The sequence below is a fragment of the Hemiscyllium ocellatum genome, chromosome 12 (assembly GCF_020745735.1).
Source record: "Hemiscyllium ocellatum isolate sHemOce1 chromosome 12, sHemOce1.pat.X.cur, whole genome shotgun sequence".
NCBI classification, from domain to species: Eukaryota; Metazoa; Chordata; class Chondrichthyes; order Orectolobiformes; family Hemiscylliidae; genus Hemiscyllium; species Hemiscyllium ocellatum.
The window spans coordinates 34,211,112-34,233,184 of record NC_083412.1 but is presented as its reverse complement, the minus strand read 5'-3'; the positions used below and the strand labels follow the sequence as shown (position 1 = coordinate 34,233,184).

At 39.5% G+C, this 22,073-nt stretch overlaps 1 protein-coding gene across 1 annotated transcript in view; it reads left to right on the top strand.

The window, feature by feature from the left end:
- Positions 1–11,763: 11,763 nt before the first annotated feature.
- The window catches only part of LOC132820721 (coiled-coil domain-containing protein 8-like), a 36,537-nt gene continuing 26,227 nt past the window's right edge, over positions 11,764–22,073 (top strand). Inside the window, exons 1-3 of the mRNA XM_060832986.1 lie at positions 11,764–11,801; positions 17,787–18,461; positions 20,301–20,363. Of these exons, the coding sequence (XP_060688969.1) occupies positions 11,793–11,801; positions 17,787–18,461; positions 20,301–20,363 (747 nt within the window). The 5' untranslated portion in view covers positions 11,764–11,792. The remainder of the gene's footprint in view (positions 11,802–17,786; positions 18,462–20,300; positions 20,364–22,073) is intronic.

Here is a 22,073-nt window from a genome sequence, read left to right as displayed (position 1 = left end):
ATTAGGATGTTGCTTAACCGGGATCCATTGTATGACAGCAATTACAGGGATGATAGTAGACAGGACCTGATGCTGAGACAGTGACATTCAATCTAGTTTTATACCCTACAGTCTTATTTTCAGCTGGTCTGGCTGATCTCATAACAGATGCCAGTATGATCAGTTTTTTTTTCATTTTGAAATGTCTCTAAACCCCACAATTTTTGACAAAAACAGAAATTGCAGGCAAAACCCAGCAGCATCTGCCATTGCAGTTCTGATAAAGATTCATCAGACTCGAAACATTTACTTTCTTCCCATGGATGCTGCCAGGCCTGCTAAGTTTTGCCCGCAATTTCTGGTTTTGTTTTGGATCTCCAGTATCCGCAGTTCTGTTTTATTTTACCCCCAACTGTTCACATGCATTGGAGAATATGATATCCTGCCATAGCTCGTGTTCTTGGCATATATGATTTGCACTGAAAATGTGTTGCTGGTTAAAGCACAGCAGGTCAGGCAGCATCCAAGGAACAGGAACTTCGACGTTTCGGGCCAGAGCCCTTCATCAGGAATGAGATGCTGCCTGACCTGCTGTGCTTTAACCAGCAACACATTTTCAGCTCTGATCTCCAGCATCTGCAGACCTCACTTTTTACACATATATGATTTGCAACATAACTAATAAACCCACAGCCTACTCTTGTTGGATGCTGGAGCCACAGGAGTCCAGAACTGCCATACCATTGTTTAAAGGAATTTATGTGTGACTTTTCAGGCAAGTGCTTTTGCTACTGTGTAATTACTGGAAGTACAGTGTTACATAGGAAAAGCTGTCACAAATTGTTGAAATTAAAAGTGACTGTAATCTCTCAACCAAAGCTCTTCCACCTCAGCTATTCAAAGACAACTTTTACTTTATCTCAGCAGAAACAATATGGTTACAGTTATTTTTAAAAAAGTGAATAAGGCAAGACCATCACTCTTGAAACCTCAATTTCTATGCCTCATGATTGTTCCAAGTTAGAATCATAGTATCCCTACAGTGCAGATACAGGACATTCAGCCCATCAAGTTTCACTGACATCCAAAGAGCATCCTACCCTATAATCTCACGTTTCCAATGCTAATCCACCTAGCCTGCACATCCCTGAACACTAAGGCAATTTAGTATGGCCAATCCACCTAACCTGCACATTATGCAACAGTGGGAGGAAACCAGAGCACTTGGAAGAAGCCCAAATATGGGGAGAATGTACAGATTTCACACAGTTATCTAAGGCTGGAATTGAACCCAGGTCGCTGGTGCTCTGAGGCAGCACTGCCAACTACTGTGCCACCATGTTGCCTTGTACTGATTGGAGCTGATTACATTTCCAATTTCTAATAATTCTTTTAACATTGCTAGGTTATGAAAATTGAGGCAAAAAAAAACCCTGCAGATGTTGGATCCAAACTAGACAAGCAGGAGGGTGGAAGAGCACAGCGAGCCAGGCAGCATCAGGAGGGGGAGAAGTCAACGTTTCGGGTGTAATCCTTCTTCAGGAACTAACTGAAATGTTGACCTCTCTACCTGATTCTGCCTGACGTGCTGTGGTCTTCCAGTCTCTTGCTCGTCTACCTGGGTCAGGGAAGTAACCAATGACGCACAAGGAAAAGACGCCTCACTATATTCTTCTCCTTGAGCAGAGAGAAGCAGGGGAGGTGTACTTGTGACTTTGCAAGGGTAGCAGGATTACCATTGGTGCAGGAAATCAGAGACCACTTACATTGTTTTGTGGCTGCCACATCAAATAGGGAGCTAAACTGATCGCAAAATGAGTTACACTCCCTTTATGTGTAGTTGGAATGTAACAATGCACAGAACAGCATGTTGTTTAATTGGTCCCTCTTCTAGCAAAAGCCATGGTGCATTTATCCTGCTTTGATCAGACATTCTAAACACCAAGGTGAACCTGAGGATGACTACTGTACTTGGTGGCAAGGGTTAGCCTTTTGACATATGGCTCACAACATATCTCTGCCTGACCACAAGGGGGCAGTGTTCATGCAGTGAGAACCATGATGCAGCGTGATCCAGGATAATAAAAAAGATACAAGGGGAAGGTGCACCTGTCTCCGGAACCGACTCTGCTCCTCGGATGCTGCTTGACCTGCTGCGCTTTTCCAGCAATACATTTTCAGCTCTGATCTCCAGCGTCTGCAGTCCTCACTTTCTCCTAAGGGGAAGGTGAGGTGGGTACCTTCATTTTAAAGTTGTACAAATACGACATGGGAGGGGGTGTGGAATACAGTTACAAGACACTTTATTAAACTAATTTAATGCTTTAATCTGCAAGTAGTAAAGATACTTAGAATCATGGCACAAAACTGATTAATGATGGTAGTATTGGTTTGGAACTTTCGGAGAAATTCTGCTATGAAGCAACTTAATGTAACTATTTAATACAAATAGTTACATTAAGTTGCTTCATAGCAGAATTTGATACAAATAGTTGTCCAAATCAGAATTATATAAACTATAGACTGTAGTATAAGTGAGCACAAAATGAAATATGTATAACTGTGATACTGTGATAAAGTTTAAAAATGTGAAATCTTGTCAGGTAATTGTTTTTATTGGTTGTTCCGAAAATCCAGACTTGATGGAACTGGCAGCAATGGAAATTGGCTAATAAACCTGAATAACTGACCTCATTTATATGAAGAATGGTACTGAAATGAGCTGATGGAGAACTCCTTAGAGGTTCTGAAACTGTAGCTGACTCCAGTCATCATCCTCAGATTAAAAATTATATCTCTTAAAATTTATCAATCTTTACAGAGTTCATAGCAACACCTATATTGTATTAAAAAGTTAAAATAAAGTGAAATGTATTAGTCGATTATGTGTCCATTCTGGAAATTTATTATGTCTTCCTGCATTTTTTTTGCAATCTTCTTAAACATTGAATTTGGAAAGAGCATTTTGATTCCTAAAACCATTATATCAATTCTGCATCTCTCAAATTTTAAATTTTTAACCTAAATTGTGAACAGCAGTGTTCCCAACAGTGATCATGTGGGACTCCACTCTCCATGTTTTGCTGCTCTCTCTATATGGGCATGAACCTCTTGGATATTTGCATTATTTTTGCATTTTCCAGCTCTTAACTGTGACACAAAATTTACATTGCTAACCCAAATTGGTTGAGTGGGTTGCTCAGAAAAGAAGTGATAACTGCACTATGATCTGTTCTTGAAATGACATGTTTCCCCAATGGGTGGAAATGCCTGCCCATCCATAACATTTGGTACTCTGTTCAGCAGCAGGCACAAGTATACATGGAAGCTATAATATCTAAATAATATTAAACAAATGATTCACAATTCTTGAAATTATTTTGTTTTCTAGTTTAGTGGAGGCATGACTCCTTTTAAAAAATGTAGTAAATATCAACACTTCCAGGAAAAAAAACCTTTAATATTTGTTACATTCGCCATTATGGAAAATGATTGTCCTGGTCCTGATATTTTTGTGATGTTTAGAACTTTACATTATCACAATATCCTAGAGTCCAAGCTGCTTCTAAGGCATTACTTCTAAGGCGACACTGAAATACAGTGCTGGTGTCATCCTTTTTCAGTTCCTGCAACTTATATGTTCCTTAAACGTCACAGCATTCACCTTAAAGGCAATCTAAACTAAAATCAAGATTAAGAGCAGTAAGCTTGGCACAAGAGTATCATTAGTCCTTAAGTTTAATCAGTAAGATAAAAGATACTGAAAGAATATTTGACATTGAGCAATGGAACTCTATTTTACAGAGAATGTTGACGGAACTGTGAATCTTACCCTCAGCTTCTTCCTCTAGCTGTACGACATCAAAGTTGAAAGTTATGATATGTAATCTTCTATTCCAGCTCTTCATATGATACCAACTTTGCAGAAAAACTAAACTTATGAGGGCACACATTTATTACATAAACTATAATCTTACAACTAGATGTGGATTAAGTTCAGCATAAACAAAAATGTGGCAATATAACATGTTTTTCATTAGAAAAATGATCAATTACACAACAATCCATTCCTATACAGAGGGGAATAACAGTTCTGACAGAAGTCTGTGCCCCAAAACATCAATTAAGCTTTTCTCTCAACAGATTTATTGTTTACCAAATGGTAATCCAAGATGGAGAATGGGAAAAATTTCTGACTGTAACAGGCTGCTCCTTTTTTGAGGTATTTTAGGTGTTGGACGTGATTTCCTCGATTGCAGGAGCAGCAATTACTGTTTATATGCTGTTCCGTTGTTTTGGAACTTTGGAGAAAAAAAAGTCAAAACAACAGCATTTTTAAAAGGGAGAAGAACAGACAAAAGAAGCACACGGTGAGGTCAGTGCAGGAAAGAGAAAGAAACCCACACTGCTAACTGACACAGCAGTGAACCTGCACAGTTACAGCTTTTGCTGTTTGAATTCACGTATCGATGGATATCGGAGTACGTCTGGGAAAATTAACAAGCAATGAAATGCACAATTAATCTTGGAGGAACCTGTTTGGGAGAGGTCACAGCACAGAAACAGATAAGTGAATATTTTAAGTGTGGTGCAATAGTAAGTCTGCAGTAGTGAGTAGAGTGGCTTCTTTCTTCATTATATGTTATATTAAGCTATGCCTTTTGATTAAACTTAAAAATATAAGCCATAAGTATTAATTTAAACTGGAGCAATGTTTTGTAGAGGAATAAGACAGTCCTATTTTCTGAGTCTGTAAATTGAAATATGCAAGAAGGGCCTTTAGGAAAGTGATATGCTCTTCTTGTCGGATGTGGGAGTTTAGGGAGAGTTTACGTGATGGTTATGGGTAACCAATTGTTATGGTTAGTAGTAAAATTGATCCAGTTTCTCTCTGGTGTTAACTGGTACTGATCTAAATGTTGTTAAGAAATGCATGCATTGTGCAACAAGCTAAATGTATTCTGTATCTGGTCAAACTTCAAATTGACACAAATTCAGTTGATGAAAAATCAAGACCTGAAACACTGTTTCTCTCCTTACAGATGCTGACAGAACTGCGGAGTATTTCCAGTGTTTTTTGTTTTTATCTTATATTTTTAAAATCAACAATGCTTTGTATTTCAATTAATTAGCAGTCACATCAAATATGGCTGCATTTAGTTTATAACCAGAATACTTAGCTAGTGTGCAAAATGAAACTCAATGCAAACCTGTGACCTCTCCAAGCTAGAACAAGGGCAGCAGATGCATGGGGACACCATGAGCACCAAGCATTCCTCCAAGTTGCACACCATCCTGACAAGTAAGTAAATCGCTAGTCCTTCTGTGTTTCAGGTCAACATCTTGAAACTCCATTTGTAATGACACTGCGGGTTTCCCTCACCATACGGACTGCATTGGAATGCAACGCACCACTACCTTTTCAGAGTTCTCTGGAATGGGCAGTCAGGATTTGTTTTGCAAATGAGGGAAATCAGGAAGCATTAATCACATAAGGACAGAAGAAATGAGTGATTCCACTCCCCTCCTCTCCACACATCACCACACAATGGATTTTAGGATCACTGGAAGACTCTAGAGTGTGGATGATAGAATTTTGGAAGAAACGTTTGTTGAGAATGGAGCAAAAGCAGCTGAATGAGGCTAAGGTACAGATATGCTATGCTGTCATTGATTGATAGAGCTAACTCGAGGGCTGTATGGTCTATTCCTGTTTGAATGTCTCAGAGCATGTATTCACAGTAACACATATTGATCCAAATTTTATTAGTAAGATTATGAGACATTAGTAACTAACATAAGACTATCAGTGCTCACCATTATCAAATGGTGAATCAAATTGCAAGTTATTGGAAACATTTGCATCTTCTAGTTGCTGTCTCATTTTCCCTGTTCCTGAATGAACTTCGTTACACAATATCCCACATTGAGATTCAGTAATAACTGGTACATTGGCATTTTTAGGGAGATATGTTGCTAATAAAATTAGTTCTCAAAGCAGCCAGTAAATCTGTAAGTCTTGGTTGTGGGATGTAGTTTTGAAAGATCAATGATCAGATATATCATGTGGTCTTTGTAGTTTTAAAGCAGGCGTACTGAGGTGTATAAAGGAGTATGAGTTTCTAAGATTAACAGGAGACCTCAAAAGATGAGAAAGCAGAAGCTTCCTAGAATAAAGTACTTTTTATGTGTCCCATTACCAAGTGTCTCATGTTTACTTGGAGTATGATGTAAATTATAGAAGGAAGATGGTAAAGTAACAATTAACTAAACAATATGAATATATTACCACAGAATATGCAACTAAAATTAAATCATTTAACACAATGGAACATTCTATTATTAAAGGGTGGAGGGATGTGCTCTTCCTTTTCCCCCTCCATTACTGGCAACAACATATGTTAAAATTAACAAGATTAGTGATATGTCCAAGAATACAGGTCTTAGACTTAGGGGCTGTTGTGGTGCAATGGCAGTGTCCATACTTCTAGACTAGAGTCCTGAGTTCAAGTTCCTAGCTGTTTCAGAGATGTGTAATATATATTAGAAAATATCTAAAGGCTGAGACTGTCAGCTTCAGTATGAAAAACAATTTATCCAGGTTTCTTCAGTCAACAACAAATAGCTGGTTTATTATCAAACAGACTAACTCAAACAAAGTTGCAAACATTATTGACCGTTTGAGTTATGCAAACATATTTATTTACCTTTTTTAAAAAAACTAACACAAAAATACATATATGTCTTAGGAGAAACAAAACACTGCTATGTGCTAATTTGGTCAAGTAATAGTTAGCCATTGGAAAAAGGATAAGTCATGAATTACAGGAAATGCATTCTGATTCTAAAGTTACTCAGCTTGCATTGGGGTGTCTGTGAGGAAGGTTCATGATATTTTATTGGGAACTTGTATTCTGGAAGAAACATTTTTAAGTTTGATTTGTATTACTAAATTGTTTGTAATAAGGGGACATAGAACAAATGACATAAAATTAAAAACTGAAAGTGGTATTGGGGGCCTGAATTTTGTTAATGAGGGTTTACAGCTTTGGAACAGAGTTTAAGGTGAATAGTTAACTGTATTGAGAAAGAAAGAGTAGAAGCGGGGGGGAGGCGGGGGGGGGGGAAGCTGCTGCTGCCGCCTACTATCAGGAGTCCAATGGCCAGAGAAAGACACAACCATTCAGAAGGTCTGGCAATATGTGAAGATTTGGTCAGTGAAATACTGCTGTTAGTTTAGCAGTCTCTAAATGTTAGAATTGGGTAAAAAGTACTTAGTGGCTTAAAAGATTACTCCAAAAGCAAAAACAAAACTGCTAGCATCTGAATGGAAAGCCAACTTGTTTGCTCTGAAAGTGCTTAGAAGTCATTAACAATTAGAGGGCTCCAGACGTGAATTTCAGCTATGACAACAGAACACAAATTTTAAGGTGGAGGCCAGATAACTCTTTACTGAAGTTCGGGGGTGGTTGTTATTGAAGCCAAAAGTGTTGAATTTTTATTTCTGAGATTTATACTACGATTGTTTCAATTGTTTACAGTGTAGCATGATATAATTAGTTTTTCCTTTTTGTATGTAGTAAATATTCATGTTGTTTGAATAAATGAGCAGCCTTTTGAGAATTACTGACCACCATGGTACATGCATGCAATAAATAAAACTTGGGTCTATCAAGTTCTGGGATTCGATTCTGGGATTCAATTTGTCTAGCATTGCCATCAATAGGAACTCCTTGGATTAGATGTAGTTGATTGAAGTTACAAGCATATGCAAAATGTCTGAGCTGCAGCATGTATGTGGGAAAACAGATTCATTGGTCCATTGTGGAAAAGCAGCCCAAATCTGTGCACAATGTTCACAACAAACAGCTCAGACCAATGCATTATGCAGAAATGCACCCTAGACAACAACATAGAGAAAAGCAAAAATCATCCACAGAACGTCCGACAGAAAAATCAAAGAACATGTAGCAAATATTGTGGAGATCATTGCACGATAAAAAGCAAAGCATGTTCAGCAGGGGTTGGGGGAGTGGTGACAGGAGATTAATTGCAACAAGTTAATTAACTGTGACACAACTGATCAGTTAGGAAATAGCCAAACAAGAGTATAGAGATGACTGATACATAGATGTAGTTCAATGGTTCTGACAAATAGATGAGGGTATTAATTAAAAGTACATTAGCAATATGAAGTCTAAATGAACAAAATGATTTGGAGCGATGACAATGAAGTCAGCAGAACAAGAGCTTCAAATGAGCACGAAGTGCCAGGCAGACAACAATGCTTCCAGCAACATCAAGAGCATTACAGACCAGTGAAGAAGACATAAGATGGCAATTCAAAAGTGAAACCCTCAAAAATGAAGTTGTGCATCTGTATTAGTAATTACAACCTTATATAAGAGCCTATTGCGATAGCAAGAATGAAGATCTTGGAATTCCAGATCTTGGATACAATGCTAAAACCATTCATCTCAACATCTCTTATGTTCTATGTTCTCTGAATTAAGTTAAACGTTCAGACTAATAATCCTGAACATGCCAGAACATCTATATAGTGTTTTGCAAGCCACATTGACTGACAAACAGATAAACAAACAAGAGTAAAACAGAAAATAAAGAATACAGATTTTCTTCAGTGTAAATTAGCAAAGTCAGCTGTGAAAATTTTGAAATCCAAAAGCATATCATTCCAGCTAGCAGATGTTGAAGGAAAAGCCAAGAACCTGCATGCGTGGCTTGTGTATGGAGACTGACACTAATTGGAATAATGATCAGATCTGCTAAAGCATCAGAGCAAGTGTGTGTATAGTGTGTAAGTCAGTGTAAATGAAACTGAATGCAATTTGTTTTGTATGAAAAGGGGGATGTTTGGATGGAAATGTGGTATCATACTTTTTCCTGGCTTCCTACCGTCATTTAACCCATGCTATGAGGCACATTAACTGCATACATATATCTCACAAGCAGTTGTAATAAAGATGAGGAGAAGTTGTACTCATTGAACACACAACATGGGGGGCTTTCCTCACATTAACTCCTCTGGTTTTTGGCAGGTGCAAGTTCTACAGGAATGGCAATGTGGTACAACTTGGTCTTTGGTGTTTGCTGATGCGTTTCCTCACACTTCTGAAGGTATTGAGGAGGGAAGCCAGTCAAACCCCAATCGACTTTCTGCCTCTTAAGACGGGTGACTTGATACTGCCAGAATGTAATTTGGCTATTCTTTGCTAAGTAGCACTTGATATTTCAAAAATAGACAGTCCTCTGGCTTTTGTTATGAAATTCACATAATGGCTGCACAATGGATGTTGTATGGACTGCCAATATATTTCTACAAGAGGGGGATTCTCTGCTTCCCAAGTGTCAGGACAAGATTCTAACTATTCCATCTTTAGCAAATTTTTCAGAAACATAAGCCAATCATTTTACTACTCCATGCTGGAGCCTGTCTTTCAATTTGCAACAAGATGGTTTGTGAACATCCAGGAACCTCAGCATGATGGCATTTAATATCAGAACAGGCTCAAAGTCTAAATGGCCTAGTCCTATTCCAATGCGTCTAGGTTTTCAGTAATGTAAATTGCAAGTTAAAATTTGGATTTTGTAAAACATATATATTTTTAAAGTATTTAAGTATTTTAAGTCATTTCCAGATCATTCTGCTTTTCTTCTCTTTCTGGCATTGGGCTTTAATAAGACATAGGAGTGGAAGTAAGGCCATTCGGCCCATCGAGTCCAATCCGACATTCAATCGTGGCTGATGGACATTTCAATATCACTTACCCACACTTTTCCTGTATCCCTTAATTCCTTGCAAGATTAAGAATTTATCAATGTCTGCCTCAAAGACATTTAATGTCCCAGCCTCCACTGCGCTCCGTGGCAATGACTTCACAAGCCCACCACTCTTTGGTTGAAGAAATTTCTCCTCATTTCTGTTTTAAATTGACCCCCTCTAATTCTAAGGCTGTGCTCACGGGTCCTAGTATCCCCGCCTAATGGAAACAAATTTCCAGCATCCACTCTTTCTAAGCCATGCATTACCTTGTAAGTTTCTATTAGATCTCCCCATAACCTTCTAAATTCTAATGAATACAATCCAGGATCCTCAGCCATTGATCGTATGTTAGGCCTACCATTCCAGGGATCATTCATGTGAATCTCTGCTGGACATGCTCCAGTGCCAGTATGTCCTTCCTGAGGTGTGGACACAGTATTCTATAACCAGAAGTTTATAAAGTCTCATTAGCACATCATTGCTTTTATGTTCCAACCCTCTTGAGATAAATGACAACATTACATTTGCTTTCTTAACCAAGGACTCGACCTGTAAGTCAACCTTTAGAGTATCCTGGACTAGCATTCCCAGATCCCTTTGTACTTTGGCTTTAGGAATTTTCTCACTGTTTAGAAAATAGTCCGTCCCTGTATTCTTTTTTTCCAAAGTGCAAGACCTCACATTTGCTCACATTGAATTTCATTGAATCATGATGACATTTATCCTTAAAAATTGTCTTTTTTGCCTGTATCATGTTTGATTACATCACTGGGTTTTTGGTGAACTCTCTGGTTGGAAAGCCTTTCAAAAACAGAGAAGCATTCAGCAGCACTGCAGTTAAAAGGTATCTTCTCACTTATAACTTTAAAAGAGATAAGCCTCAGTTGGCATCCTTAATTGAATTTAAATGCGGTTCTTAAGCCTAATTGCCTACCTGTTTCTTGGAGAAAGCTGCTTTCTTTGGCCCTGAATCTATGTAACCTACAATGGCTGACCTCGGGAATGGACAGGCAAGTTTGCACGACAGTTGGAATTGTAATTTTTGGGCCCTGCCTATTACCTGTTGGTGAGGTCCACACTTTTGTACCATTGTGTCAGTGGAGCATTCACTTCCAAAATTAATCTCTGCTGACAGAATGCAATGGCTTAATCATGCTAGTCATCTACTATTCTAACCCATTTACCAGATACTCTTTAGAAGTATCCTGGTCACGACTATGTCACATTTCATTCGGTATTGTGTGTCGCCAAGGTAAGGCCAGAGAAAGCTGGTTAGAATGGATCACAAGATGGTAACTAACGTGGTACTAGTATTACACTGTTATCAAGTAGCACTCACGTGGCAATAAGCTGCTCACTGGTGTTCATGACCACTCAGTTCCTGACCTGATTTCAGCTATCTGGAGATTAACAAGATTCAGTGCAACACCTTATGCAGATAGTCACAGATATTTGTGCCCTTGTCACCGAAGAACTCATGGTGCCATATCCTACTAATAACTGTCAAATTCACGTTTAATATCTATATTCTTCCAATTCCTACTGCCTATGTTATTCTCACTGTGAATATTCACACACTCATAAATCTCTGACCACTGTTCCCAGTGCCCGCGAAATTCCTATTCTTTGAAGTTCCTGTGTCAATATCTGCCAGTGTTATTTCTAGCCCCGTTGTGTCTGTCTACCTGCGCTGTTTCTAAAGAGGTTGACAGACAGCCGCGGGGTAGGGGGTGTGAAAACAGTCTTCCCAAACCCGGGCTCCTCCCCCTGGACAGTATCGGCCAATCCTAAACCGAAGGAGGCCGAGTTAGAACGCAATGGGTCAGCTGACCGTATGTTGTGTCATCGGTTTCCCCGGTAACCGCTGGTAACTTCAGTGAGTGACAGTGGATACAAAGTGATGGGTGGGTGGGGAGGGGAGGGCCAAGCTTGCGGGCGGCCCATTTGGAAATAAGTCACCTTATTGTTTTTTTTTCCCCCTCGGATTGGTGTTTGTGGAAGAGGGTGTTGGAAAGTCGAGAGTGCAGCTATGAGCGAGGTAATGCTCCAGTCTCTTCCCATGCTGGTTTAAACAGTAACACAGGCACTTCCTCCAAGCGGCTTCCTGAGCTCGTTCACAGCATTTTGTCCAGCAACTCCCCCCCCCCCCCAACGACAATCGGTTGAAACGAGGGCCAGTATATTTTTCCCGAAACCCGGTGTTGGTGAGAATGACAACAGCGAGCTCCTCGAGGGATGTGCTTGGGGCTGGTGGTGGGGAGAGTGACATTTGCTGTTAACTTCTCATCGTTTGCTCGCAGGGCAGCCTAAAGATCCCAAGTTTACAGATCGGATGCGGATCAGTTGCTAAGGGATTACTGTTGAATAATTTACAGGCTACCGGTTTACAAGCACCAGTTCAGCGGGGTGTTTGCGTATCATTCCTCGGTTCAAATTCTCACCTAACTTTAATCGGCATGTCATCGAGTAGCAACAGCAGGGGAAAAGGCACTTCAATCCGTTGTGTGTTTGTAGCTCTCTGAAAGAGCAACTCACCTGAGCTCAGCCTTATCTCCATAGTCCCGCACATTCCTCCTCAAGATTATAGTCCAATTCCCTCTTGATTTAATTTGCCTCTGCCACACTCTTTGTCTATCACTTGCTGGGTGAAAGAGAATTTCCTTGAGTTACCATTGTATCTGCTACCTTAAATCTGTACCCTTCGATTTTTCATCCTACCACCAATGATTTTTTTTAAGTTAGCTGTACCTCTCATTTTATTTCACAGTTAATTTACACTGACGTTCAATAGGTTTATTTGTTTCCCGATTTCTCTTGAGTTAGTCTTAATCATTTTATTAGCCCGATTCTTGTCTCTCTACTTCGATGCTACTGTTATTTCTGCCAGAGACTTTCTTTCACCTAACCGTTTAAAGTCTTACCTACAGCCCAATTTTTCGTTTCTCTTAGGTCCTTGGCTCAATCCCATTCTAAGTATATCACACCAGTATTATAGGTTCTCTCTATACCAGTAGTGATGGCACTGTGAACTCAAGCCAGTCCCAGCCTCCCGCACAGCCACTGGCTCTTACCATCCACCCCATGTTATCGCATGTGGTTGAAAAGTCCATTTTTATTTGGAATATTATTATCAGTGAACACTGTAGAATTGGGATCCCTGAAGTGATCTATGTCAAAATCCAAAAGTGGAACCAATGTTCCGCACAAAGAATAGACAAGCTGCTGAAAAAGTCAGTCAATACTTGAATGTGAATGGCAAACAAAACATATTCATATTGGTATTGCATCTTTAACAGAGTAAAATGCCCCAGTGTGCATCACAGAAGTATTATAAAACAAAAGGCGATACAGAGTCATGTAAGGAGATATCAGTCCAGATGATCCGAAACTGAGTTTTAAGAAATGTCTAAAAGAGGAAAATGAGGTGGAGAGATGTGGAATGGGAATAAGCCTCAAAATTGGGGAGAGCAGATTTCGGACGTCTTCACCCGAAGGTTTGTGAATCTGTGGAATTCCCTGCCCAGTGAAGTCATCGAGTCATTGAGTCGTACGGCACAGTAATAGACCCTTTGATCCAACTCATCCATGCCGACCAGATATCCTAAATTAATCTAGTCCCATTTACCAGCACTCGGCTGATGTTCCTCCAAACCCTTCCTATTCATATTCCCATCCAGATGCCTTTTAAATGTTGTAATTACACTAGCTTCCACAACTTCCTTTGGCAGCTCATTCCATTCATGCACCACCCTCTGTGTGAAAAAGTTACCCCTTAGGTCCCTTTTAAATCTTTTCCCTCTCCTGCTGTCTAGTCCTGGACTTCCACACCAGGGAAAAGACTTTGTCAATTATTCTATCCATGTCCCTTATGATTTTATAAACATCTATAAGGTTACCCCTCATCCTCCGACGCTGCAGGGAAAACAGCCCCAGCCTATTCCACCTCTCCCTTTGAGGTTTCCTCATTGAATGTTTTTAAAGCTAAGATAGATAATTTTTTTGAACAGTAAAGGAATTAAGGGTTTGGGGAGAGGGTCGGTAAGTGGAGCTGAGGCCACAAAAAGATCAGACACGGTCTTATTGAATGGCAGAGCAGGCTCAAAGAGGCAGATAGCCTACTCCTGCTCCTGGTTCATGTTATGTTCCTGAGCTTAGAGCAAAATCAACTGAAGGCAATAATTACTAATGGTGGAGTGACTAAAGTTGGAGATGCTCCAGAAGTCAGATTTAAATGAGGAGAGATATCTCAGAATGTGAGACTGGAGGACATTATAGAACTAAGGGAGGGATGATAGTATGGATGGATTCAAAACCAAGGGAGAGACCTTTAAATTCAAGACTTTACTTGACTGGAAGATATGATAGGTCTGCAAACACAGGTTTGATAAGTGAACAAGACTTGGTGCGAGTGAAAACAAAAAGCAGAGTTTCAGATTACCTGAAGTTTACATAAAGTAGAATGTGAGAGGTAACCAGGAGTGCATTGGGAATAGCCAGGTCTAGAGATAAGAGAAAAGAATGAGGGTTTCAACAGTAATTGAGGCTGAGATGGGTAATGTTGGGCATTGTTATAGAGAAGAATATAGATGGAACTAATGATGGTTTGAAGATGTGATTAGACAGATTAATATCATTAGACTCAAGTGCATGCCTATGCCCTTTGTTTTCTTTCAAATGATGTCTGATTGATGTTTGTCTGATTTCTACCATTCTGTGAATTCTCTCTGTAAAACACAGGTCTGCACCAAAAAGGCTTTAAGATATATGATTTACATTGCAAAATTATATGTATTAATCCCTGCTTGAACTGAAGATGTGTGTCCATAACCATGAAACCTATTTCCAATTTTAGAAAATTGTCTGAATCAATTTTATTTGATCCTATTTTCCATGACTGTAAGACTAAATGTTAGTAAATGCATGCAAGTTTGGCTAGTGATTATAAAACAAAAGACATAAATTCGAGGTCAGAATTTTCTCACATCCTACCTTGTACATGTAAGAGCGTATGATTTTGTTATAAGATAGTAGTCAAAGGATTTACAGATGGCATCCAAATAAGTCTTCACTTTGAAGGAAATTATAGAATTTACAGCAAACAAACAGGCAACTCGGTCCAACTGGTCTTTGTCAATGTTTATATTCCACACAAGCTCAAGAAAAGATCAGAGGAATACACTGTGGATGCTGAAAAACGGAAATTAAAATGGGGAATATGAGAAAACACTCAGGTGAGATGACCTGGGGGTTGCAGTGAGAGAGAGACTCACTGAGATTCTTGTTGACAGAGGAGGAGACCTTCTTCAAGGTAGGCATCATTGCAAGAGGATTTGCAGTAAGCTTAAAATCAACTAGGCAAAAGTGAGGACTGCAGATGCTGGAAACCAGATTCTAGATTAGAGTGGTGCTGGAAAAGCCATAGCAGGTCAGGCAGCATCCGAGGAACAGGAAAATCAATGTCTAGGGCAAAAGCCCTTCACAGGGCTGAAAACCTAAAAGGACGAAGGGCTTTTGCCCGAAACATCGATTTTCCTGCTCCTCGGATGCTGTCTGACCTGCTGTGCTTTTCTAGCACCACACTAATCTAGAATCTGGTTTCCAGCATCTGCAGTCCTCGCTTTTGCCTAAAACACTCAGGTGGTCAGGTAGCATCAGCAGAAAGAGAAACCTAAGTAATGTTACAGGTCGATGATATTTCAAGTGTTTCCAACATTTCTTGTTTTTATTTCAAAGAAAAAAGTGTCTTCCTGTAAAGCTCCTACAGCTTTTCAGATTGGTCCAAGTGATGACAATCTGGGCCTTGAGAGTGTATGCTGAGCTGAACTTATTGTGCAACATCTCTGAAGTGCTACTTTGTCACAAGTAATATTCATTGGGTGAGGCGTTAGAAGCAAATTCATGCATCAATGCAGTGTCATTCATTATCTCAGGATGGGCACAAAATGTGTCACATCATAATTAAGTTTCCTTTGTGTGAAGGAAAGACACTTTGTGTACAAATAGTATTAAGATAAATGAATGGGCAATTAACCTATTTTTGGTGGGGTCAGTTGAGGTAAATACAAACTGGGCATTGGAGAATTACCCTACTTTCTTTATAGGTGCCATGGAATGTGTTACATACACCTAAGAAGGTAGAAAAATCTTACTTTACCATCTCTGAATGTCATTACCTCCAACTGCACAGCACTTGCTCAGTGCTAATCAAAGTGTCAGCCTTTTTAACCTGTGATGTGAAATTTCCCCTTTCTTTCTCAAACCAATCAAAATCTTATCCTCTTTGTTCTTTTTCGAAAAACAGACACCACTTCGGTTTAGGTGATGGTCATTCCATCTATACAGTCTTTCTTAGTACTAAAAATGATTTCAATAATTTGAAATACTTCCTCCCTTTTCATACAATCCTTCCAAAACACTAATCACAAACCTAATAATTTTCCATTTGGTCCAGCACCAAAGGATAATCAAGAAATGACTACCCTCGAGATCCCCCCTGGGATATAGAACTTAATTTATTGAAATCCTCTTTCACAATCTTAAACCAATTCTGATCTCTGTCCTTTTGGCAGTATTTACTCTTTAATGTTAATAATCTTGACACATGAGAATCAGAGACCAATGATCATTTTAAATATAATTTAAATTCCACCAATCTCCCCACACTCCTCATTGTAGAATCTGCCAGAATCTACACTTATCTATTCTTACCACTTGTACCATTTCTCCCCTTGGTAATTTATTGCTTTCCACTGCCTTGTAATTCATCATGATTAGCTTGCCTCATGTCACCCTTTTTGTCCATGTCATTGGTACCTAAAAAAAGTGACCTTTGTCTTAGACCCTAAGCAGTCAGGTTGCATTTTACGTTACTCAACCATCTGTGTGTATCCACTAAGATGCATATGCCTTGACATTGAATTTAATCTGTCATTTGATCATTTGTCTATTCTATCAATATCTCATTGTAACTTATTTGGTCCTCAGAGGTTTTTACAATATCTCCTATTTTATATGCTCTGTTAATGTATGCACTAATCTCCCTTGCCGTATATCTAAAGTATTAAAGCACACAGCTGTCCTACAATATCCTATAGAACACTTTAGAATGCTCTTAACTCACACTTTGTTTATTACTTCTAAACTAACTAGATTTTACTCCAATTTGCTAAACTTTCTCTAATTCTGCAATTTTGAATCTTGTGCATTAGTGTGAAGTGTATAATAAGAACACACCAGCTCAGCATTGGGATATTGAAACAAACATTCTATGTCTTGACAGATGATTGTTACATTATAAGCTTCCAAAATAATCACACGATCATTATAATTTGTTGCTTCTTGCATAATCTCATGACCTAAAGAGACATTGACGCAAAATCCAAAAGAAATGTGCAATGACATGGAAACTCAGAAAACAGATTATCATTGAAAGTGATTTCATATAAGTACTTTGCCAAAAATGTACATTATTATACCATTGCCCTGACTTTTATTTCCCTTAGTACTCCTTTCCATCTCACATAGTTGCAATATACTGTCTGGATACTGCAGCAAAAGTTCAGTTGTACTTTTTTTTAAGATACTGCAAGTCAAAAGCGATACCTGCAACAACGTAATTGCAAAGTAAAAAATGCTTTGCATACTGGGAGGTTGCTGTGAAGAGAGTAAAGAATGATCAGATCTAAAAAGTTAACTCTGCTTCTTTCCAAAAATACTGACCTCCCTGATGAGTATTTTCAGTTCTTTCTGTTTTTATTTCTGATTTCCAATATTCACAGTATTTTTTGCTTTTGTAATTTCATACCATGTTTGCTTCTTATATCAAGTACCAGTCCATCAACAGTTTGTTGGCCCTTATCACGTACAGAATGCGCCAGGTACAATCAATAATCAGAACAATCAATGTTCATTTATATAAAGGCAATTCACACAAATCAAGTCAATGTATTGCCAGTTTCTTGTGTCAAAGTAATACAATTATATATCTAACAATAAATTCTTAAACTTTTTTTCAATCAAAAAGAATGATGGTGTTGATCCTATAGAAAAGGAAACGAAAGAATCTGCAGATGAACCAGAGGTGCAAGCTGCGGCAACGCCAGAGGCGGAAGCTGCAGCTGAACAAGAATCGGAGGCTGAAGCTGAGGTGGAAAGTCCAGATGCTGCAGAAAATGAGACAGCAGCTGAATCATATGTGGAAATTGCAGCTGAACCAGATACAGCTGCTCCTGAACCAGATGCAGAGGCTACAGCTCAACCAGATGAGGATGCTGCAGCTGAACCACTTGCAACGGCAACAGCTGAATCAGAAGGAGAGGCAACAGCTGAACCTGAGACGGAGACAACTATTGAACAAGAAACAGAAACGCCTGCTGAACCAGGTTCACAGAAAGAAGCAGAAGCCGAGCCCAAAGACGAGCCAGACGTGCCAACAGTAGCTGAAGCAGGACCAGAGATGTTAGCCAAACCTGAATCTGAGCCAACAGTTGAAAGTGAACCTTCTGTTCCAGCTGCAGTTGATTCTGTGATTCAGCTTACAGCTGACACCATAAAACAACCTTCAGCTACCCCCTCAGATGTAGTTAAGATGGCCCAGGAGCCTTTACCTTCTGAAGACAAATTTTCAACCTGTTTTGAAGATCCATATATTCAATCTGTGCGTTATATGGAGAGACACAACATTCTACAGATGTTTCAGGTTAGTGTGTTTTTCAAAGTCTATGGCTGACTATTGATCTGCCTCATGATCTGGAGTTAAGTTTATTCCAAGAAAGCATTTCCTTTTCATGATATATGCTTAATTTGCCTAGCCGTTCTAAGAAGTAATGTGTTTCAATTCAAAATTGTCAGATATTGGCTGAACAGCTAATTTATGATGCCAATAATGTTGGTATGATTCCTGTACCAACTGGGGTTACTGTGAAAGTTCCATCTCACAACCTTGCTGCTCGCCTGAGGTGTGGTGACTCTTAGGTTAAACCACCACCTGTTGTCTCTCGCTCTCGCTCTCTCTCTCTCTCTCTCTCATGAGAAGGCTCATTATGGGACTGATGATTTTTCCGCTAGTTCAGTTGCTCATTGTTATCCTCTGTCCTGACCCATCGTTCAGACTTCGTATATGATAATAGAATGTCAAAGGTAAGTAACTATCCAGGGAAATTAAAATTTTTCAGTCCTCCTATACTGTAATCTGACTTTGTCCAATCTGAATAACTTTTCTTTATAATCTTGCATGATGGGGAATTCTGAGGAATCAATTTGTGAACATAAATCATGGTATGGTAGTAATTTTGTACGTGTTCAAAGGTGTGCTTGAATAACTTATATTGGATCATATAATGGTTACGATGTTGAATACGCATAAATTGTTCCAGTATGGTAGGATGACCCAGTCTCTTTAAAAACCAATCACGGATAATTCTTAAATAATTTTATCAACAATTTATTACATTGCAGTTCTGAGTTACTTGGGTTAACAGCATAAATAATAGCTGTTTCACTCAGTCCAGAATACTTGTGTGGTGGAGGCAGGGGAGGAGAATATATTAGGAGAAAGTGAGGACTGCAGATGCTGGAGATCAGAGCTGAAAATGTGTTTCTGGAACAGGTCAGGCAGCATCCAAGGAGCAGGAGAATCGACGTTTCAGGCATGAGCCCTTCTTCAGGAATGAGGAGAGTGTGCCAAGCAGGCTAAGATAAAAGGTAGGGAGGAGGGACTTGGGAGAGGGGCATTGGAAATGTGATAGGTGGAAGGAGATTAAGGTGAGGATGATAGGCCGGAGTGGGGGTGGGGGCAGAGGTCAGGAAGAAGATTGCAGGTTAGGAAGGTGGTGCTGAGTTCAAGGATTGGGACTGAGACAAGGTGGGGGGAGGGGAAATGAGGAAACTGGAGAAATCTGAGTTCATCCCTTGTGGTTGAACCCTCCAACCACAAGGGATGAATGCAGATTTCTCCAGTCTCCTCATTCGTGAAGAAGGGCTCATGCCCGAAACGTCACTTCTCCCGCTCCTTGAATGCTGCCTGACCTGCTGCGCTTTTCCAGCAACACATTTTCAGCAGTAGAATATATTAACTGAGTTCAGTATATGTAGTGTACTGAATTATGGTACTTAATATCAGGAATATTGATTAGATATAAAGAGAACTTGGCTTTTTAAACTATGATCTTCCAGGATTTCAGGAGATTTTCACGTGCTCAGCCTAGAATAGCACATTACAGTATGGAGGCTGTGATCTATAGGAATAAACACAGTAACTGCAGTTATAAAAAAAATTCTGGGAAAAATATATCTTCAATTTAAACTAAATGTAAAATATCAGAGCAAGGGAGAAAATGAGCCAGTAAATGGAAAACTAATTGTGTGATGAGATGAGATCATGATGAGTTTCATTGTATGATGTATGTACACAGAGAAATAACTTTGTAAAAATCCAAATAGCTCATGCAACAGCACCGAAGATTTTCAAGTCATTGAATTTCATGTTTTGTCTATCATAACACACCCAATAAGGTTTTAAATTATGTTTTATTTACAGAGAATGACTGAAAATCTGGTATATGAAAGACCGGATGATCCCCTTGAATTTATGTTACATCAGGTATGAAAATCGCTGCAAAGATGTTGCAAATCTATTTTATAAATTAAATTGCTGTCAGCTAGGGTTTTCCTGATTAGAGACAGGGTTTTCCTGATGCCTCAGTGGGTAAATATACTGTGAAATGTATTGCTGTAAATGGACTAGGTTGGATTCTTGATCTGTACTGAGTTACTAGACCTCAACAGTATAGTCTTAAAGTGACACAATTGATGTAATTTTCTCTGGTTTAAAGGGAAGGATTTACAAGATTTTCCACATACTAATTGCTGTACTGGATAAGCATGTCCACATAATACGGTAAAGGAAGTAACATAGAAATATGGAAAAAAGGAGCGGAGGTGGGCTATTTTGCCTTTTGAACCACCTCCTTCATTCAATATTATCATAGCTGAACATCCAACTCAGTGCCCTGTTTCTGCTTTCTCCCCATACCCTTTGAACCTCTTAGCCCAAAGGTAGTATCTAAATCCTTCTTGAAAATGTTTTGGCCTCAACCACTTTCAGTAGCAGAGAATTTCACAGGCTCACCACTTTCTGGGTGAAGAAACTTGTCCTCAAAGACCATAAGACCATAAGATATAGGTGCATAATTAAGCCATTTGGCCCATAGCATCTGCTCTGCCATTCAATCGTAGCTGATATGTTTCTCAACCCCATTCTCCTTCATTCTCCCTGTAATCTTTGATCCTCTTACTAATCCAGAACTTAGCTATCTCTGCTTTACAGACACTCTATAGCTTGGCCTCCACAGCCTCCAATGGCAATGAGTTTCACAAATTAACCATCCTCTGGCTGAAGAAATTCCTCCTCATCTCAGTTCCAAGGGATCATCCCTTCACTCTAAGGGTGTGCCCTCAGGTCCTAGTCTCTCATGGAAACATCTTCTCTATGTCCACCCAATCCAGGCCTGTCAGTATTCTGTAAGATTCAATCAGATCTCCCCTCATCCTTTTCAACTCTCTCAAATACAGACCCAGAATATTCAAACGCTTCTCATATGACAAGCCCTTCATCCCCAGGATCATGCTTGTAAACATTTTCTGGATACCCTCCAATGCCAGCATGTCTTTCTTTAGTTACAGGGTTAAGGAACTTAAATGGTTGTAAGTTTGAGTGACTGTTGGATAGGCAGATGGAAGATATTACAAAGAAGTGTTTGCAGGTTAGTCTGATCTGAGAGTAGGGTAAAAGGCCAGCACAACATTGAGGGCCAAAAGGCCTGGACTGTGCTGTACTGTTCTATGTTCTAAAACTGCTCAAAACGTTCTAAATACAGTCTGACAGAGCCTTATACAGTCTGTTGAGACGGAAACCGAATGGTCTCGTCTCTACGTGTTCGTTGGAAGGAGAGATCAAACCGGCTAGAGTTTGGAGCAAAAACACCGTTTATTACAGAATCATGACTGGCAAACTATACAACGAATTCAAAGGCATGCAATTCGTTGGAGAAGGCGTTCTGTCTCTCCCTTCGGATCTGGTGCAGTTATACTTCGCGCTTCCTCGAGTTCCCGGTCAGGTTCCCCTTGTTCGGCTCTTTCATTGGTCGGTTCACCTGTCTGTGAAGGGATTAGTGTCTCTATTGGCTGCCCCGAGATATCTGTCCCACTCCTGCTGTGCCGAACATCAGTAGACATCCTGGGTTCGGCAGTTTCCGATCTTGTAAATTAAAAGTTTATTGTTGGAAGGGTTTCCTCATTGCCATGCGTCTGG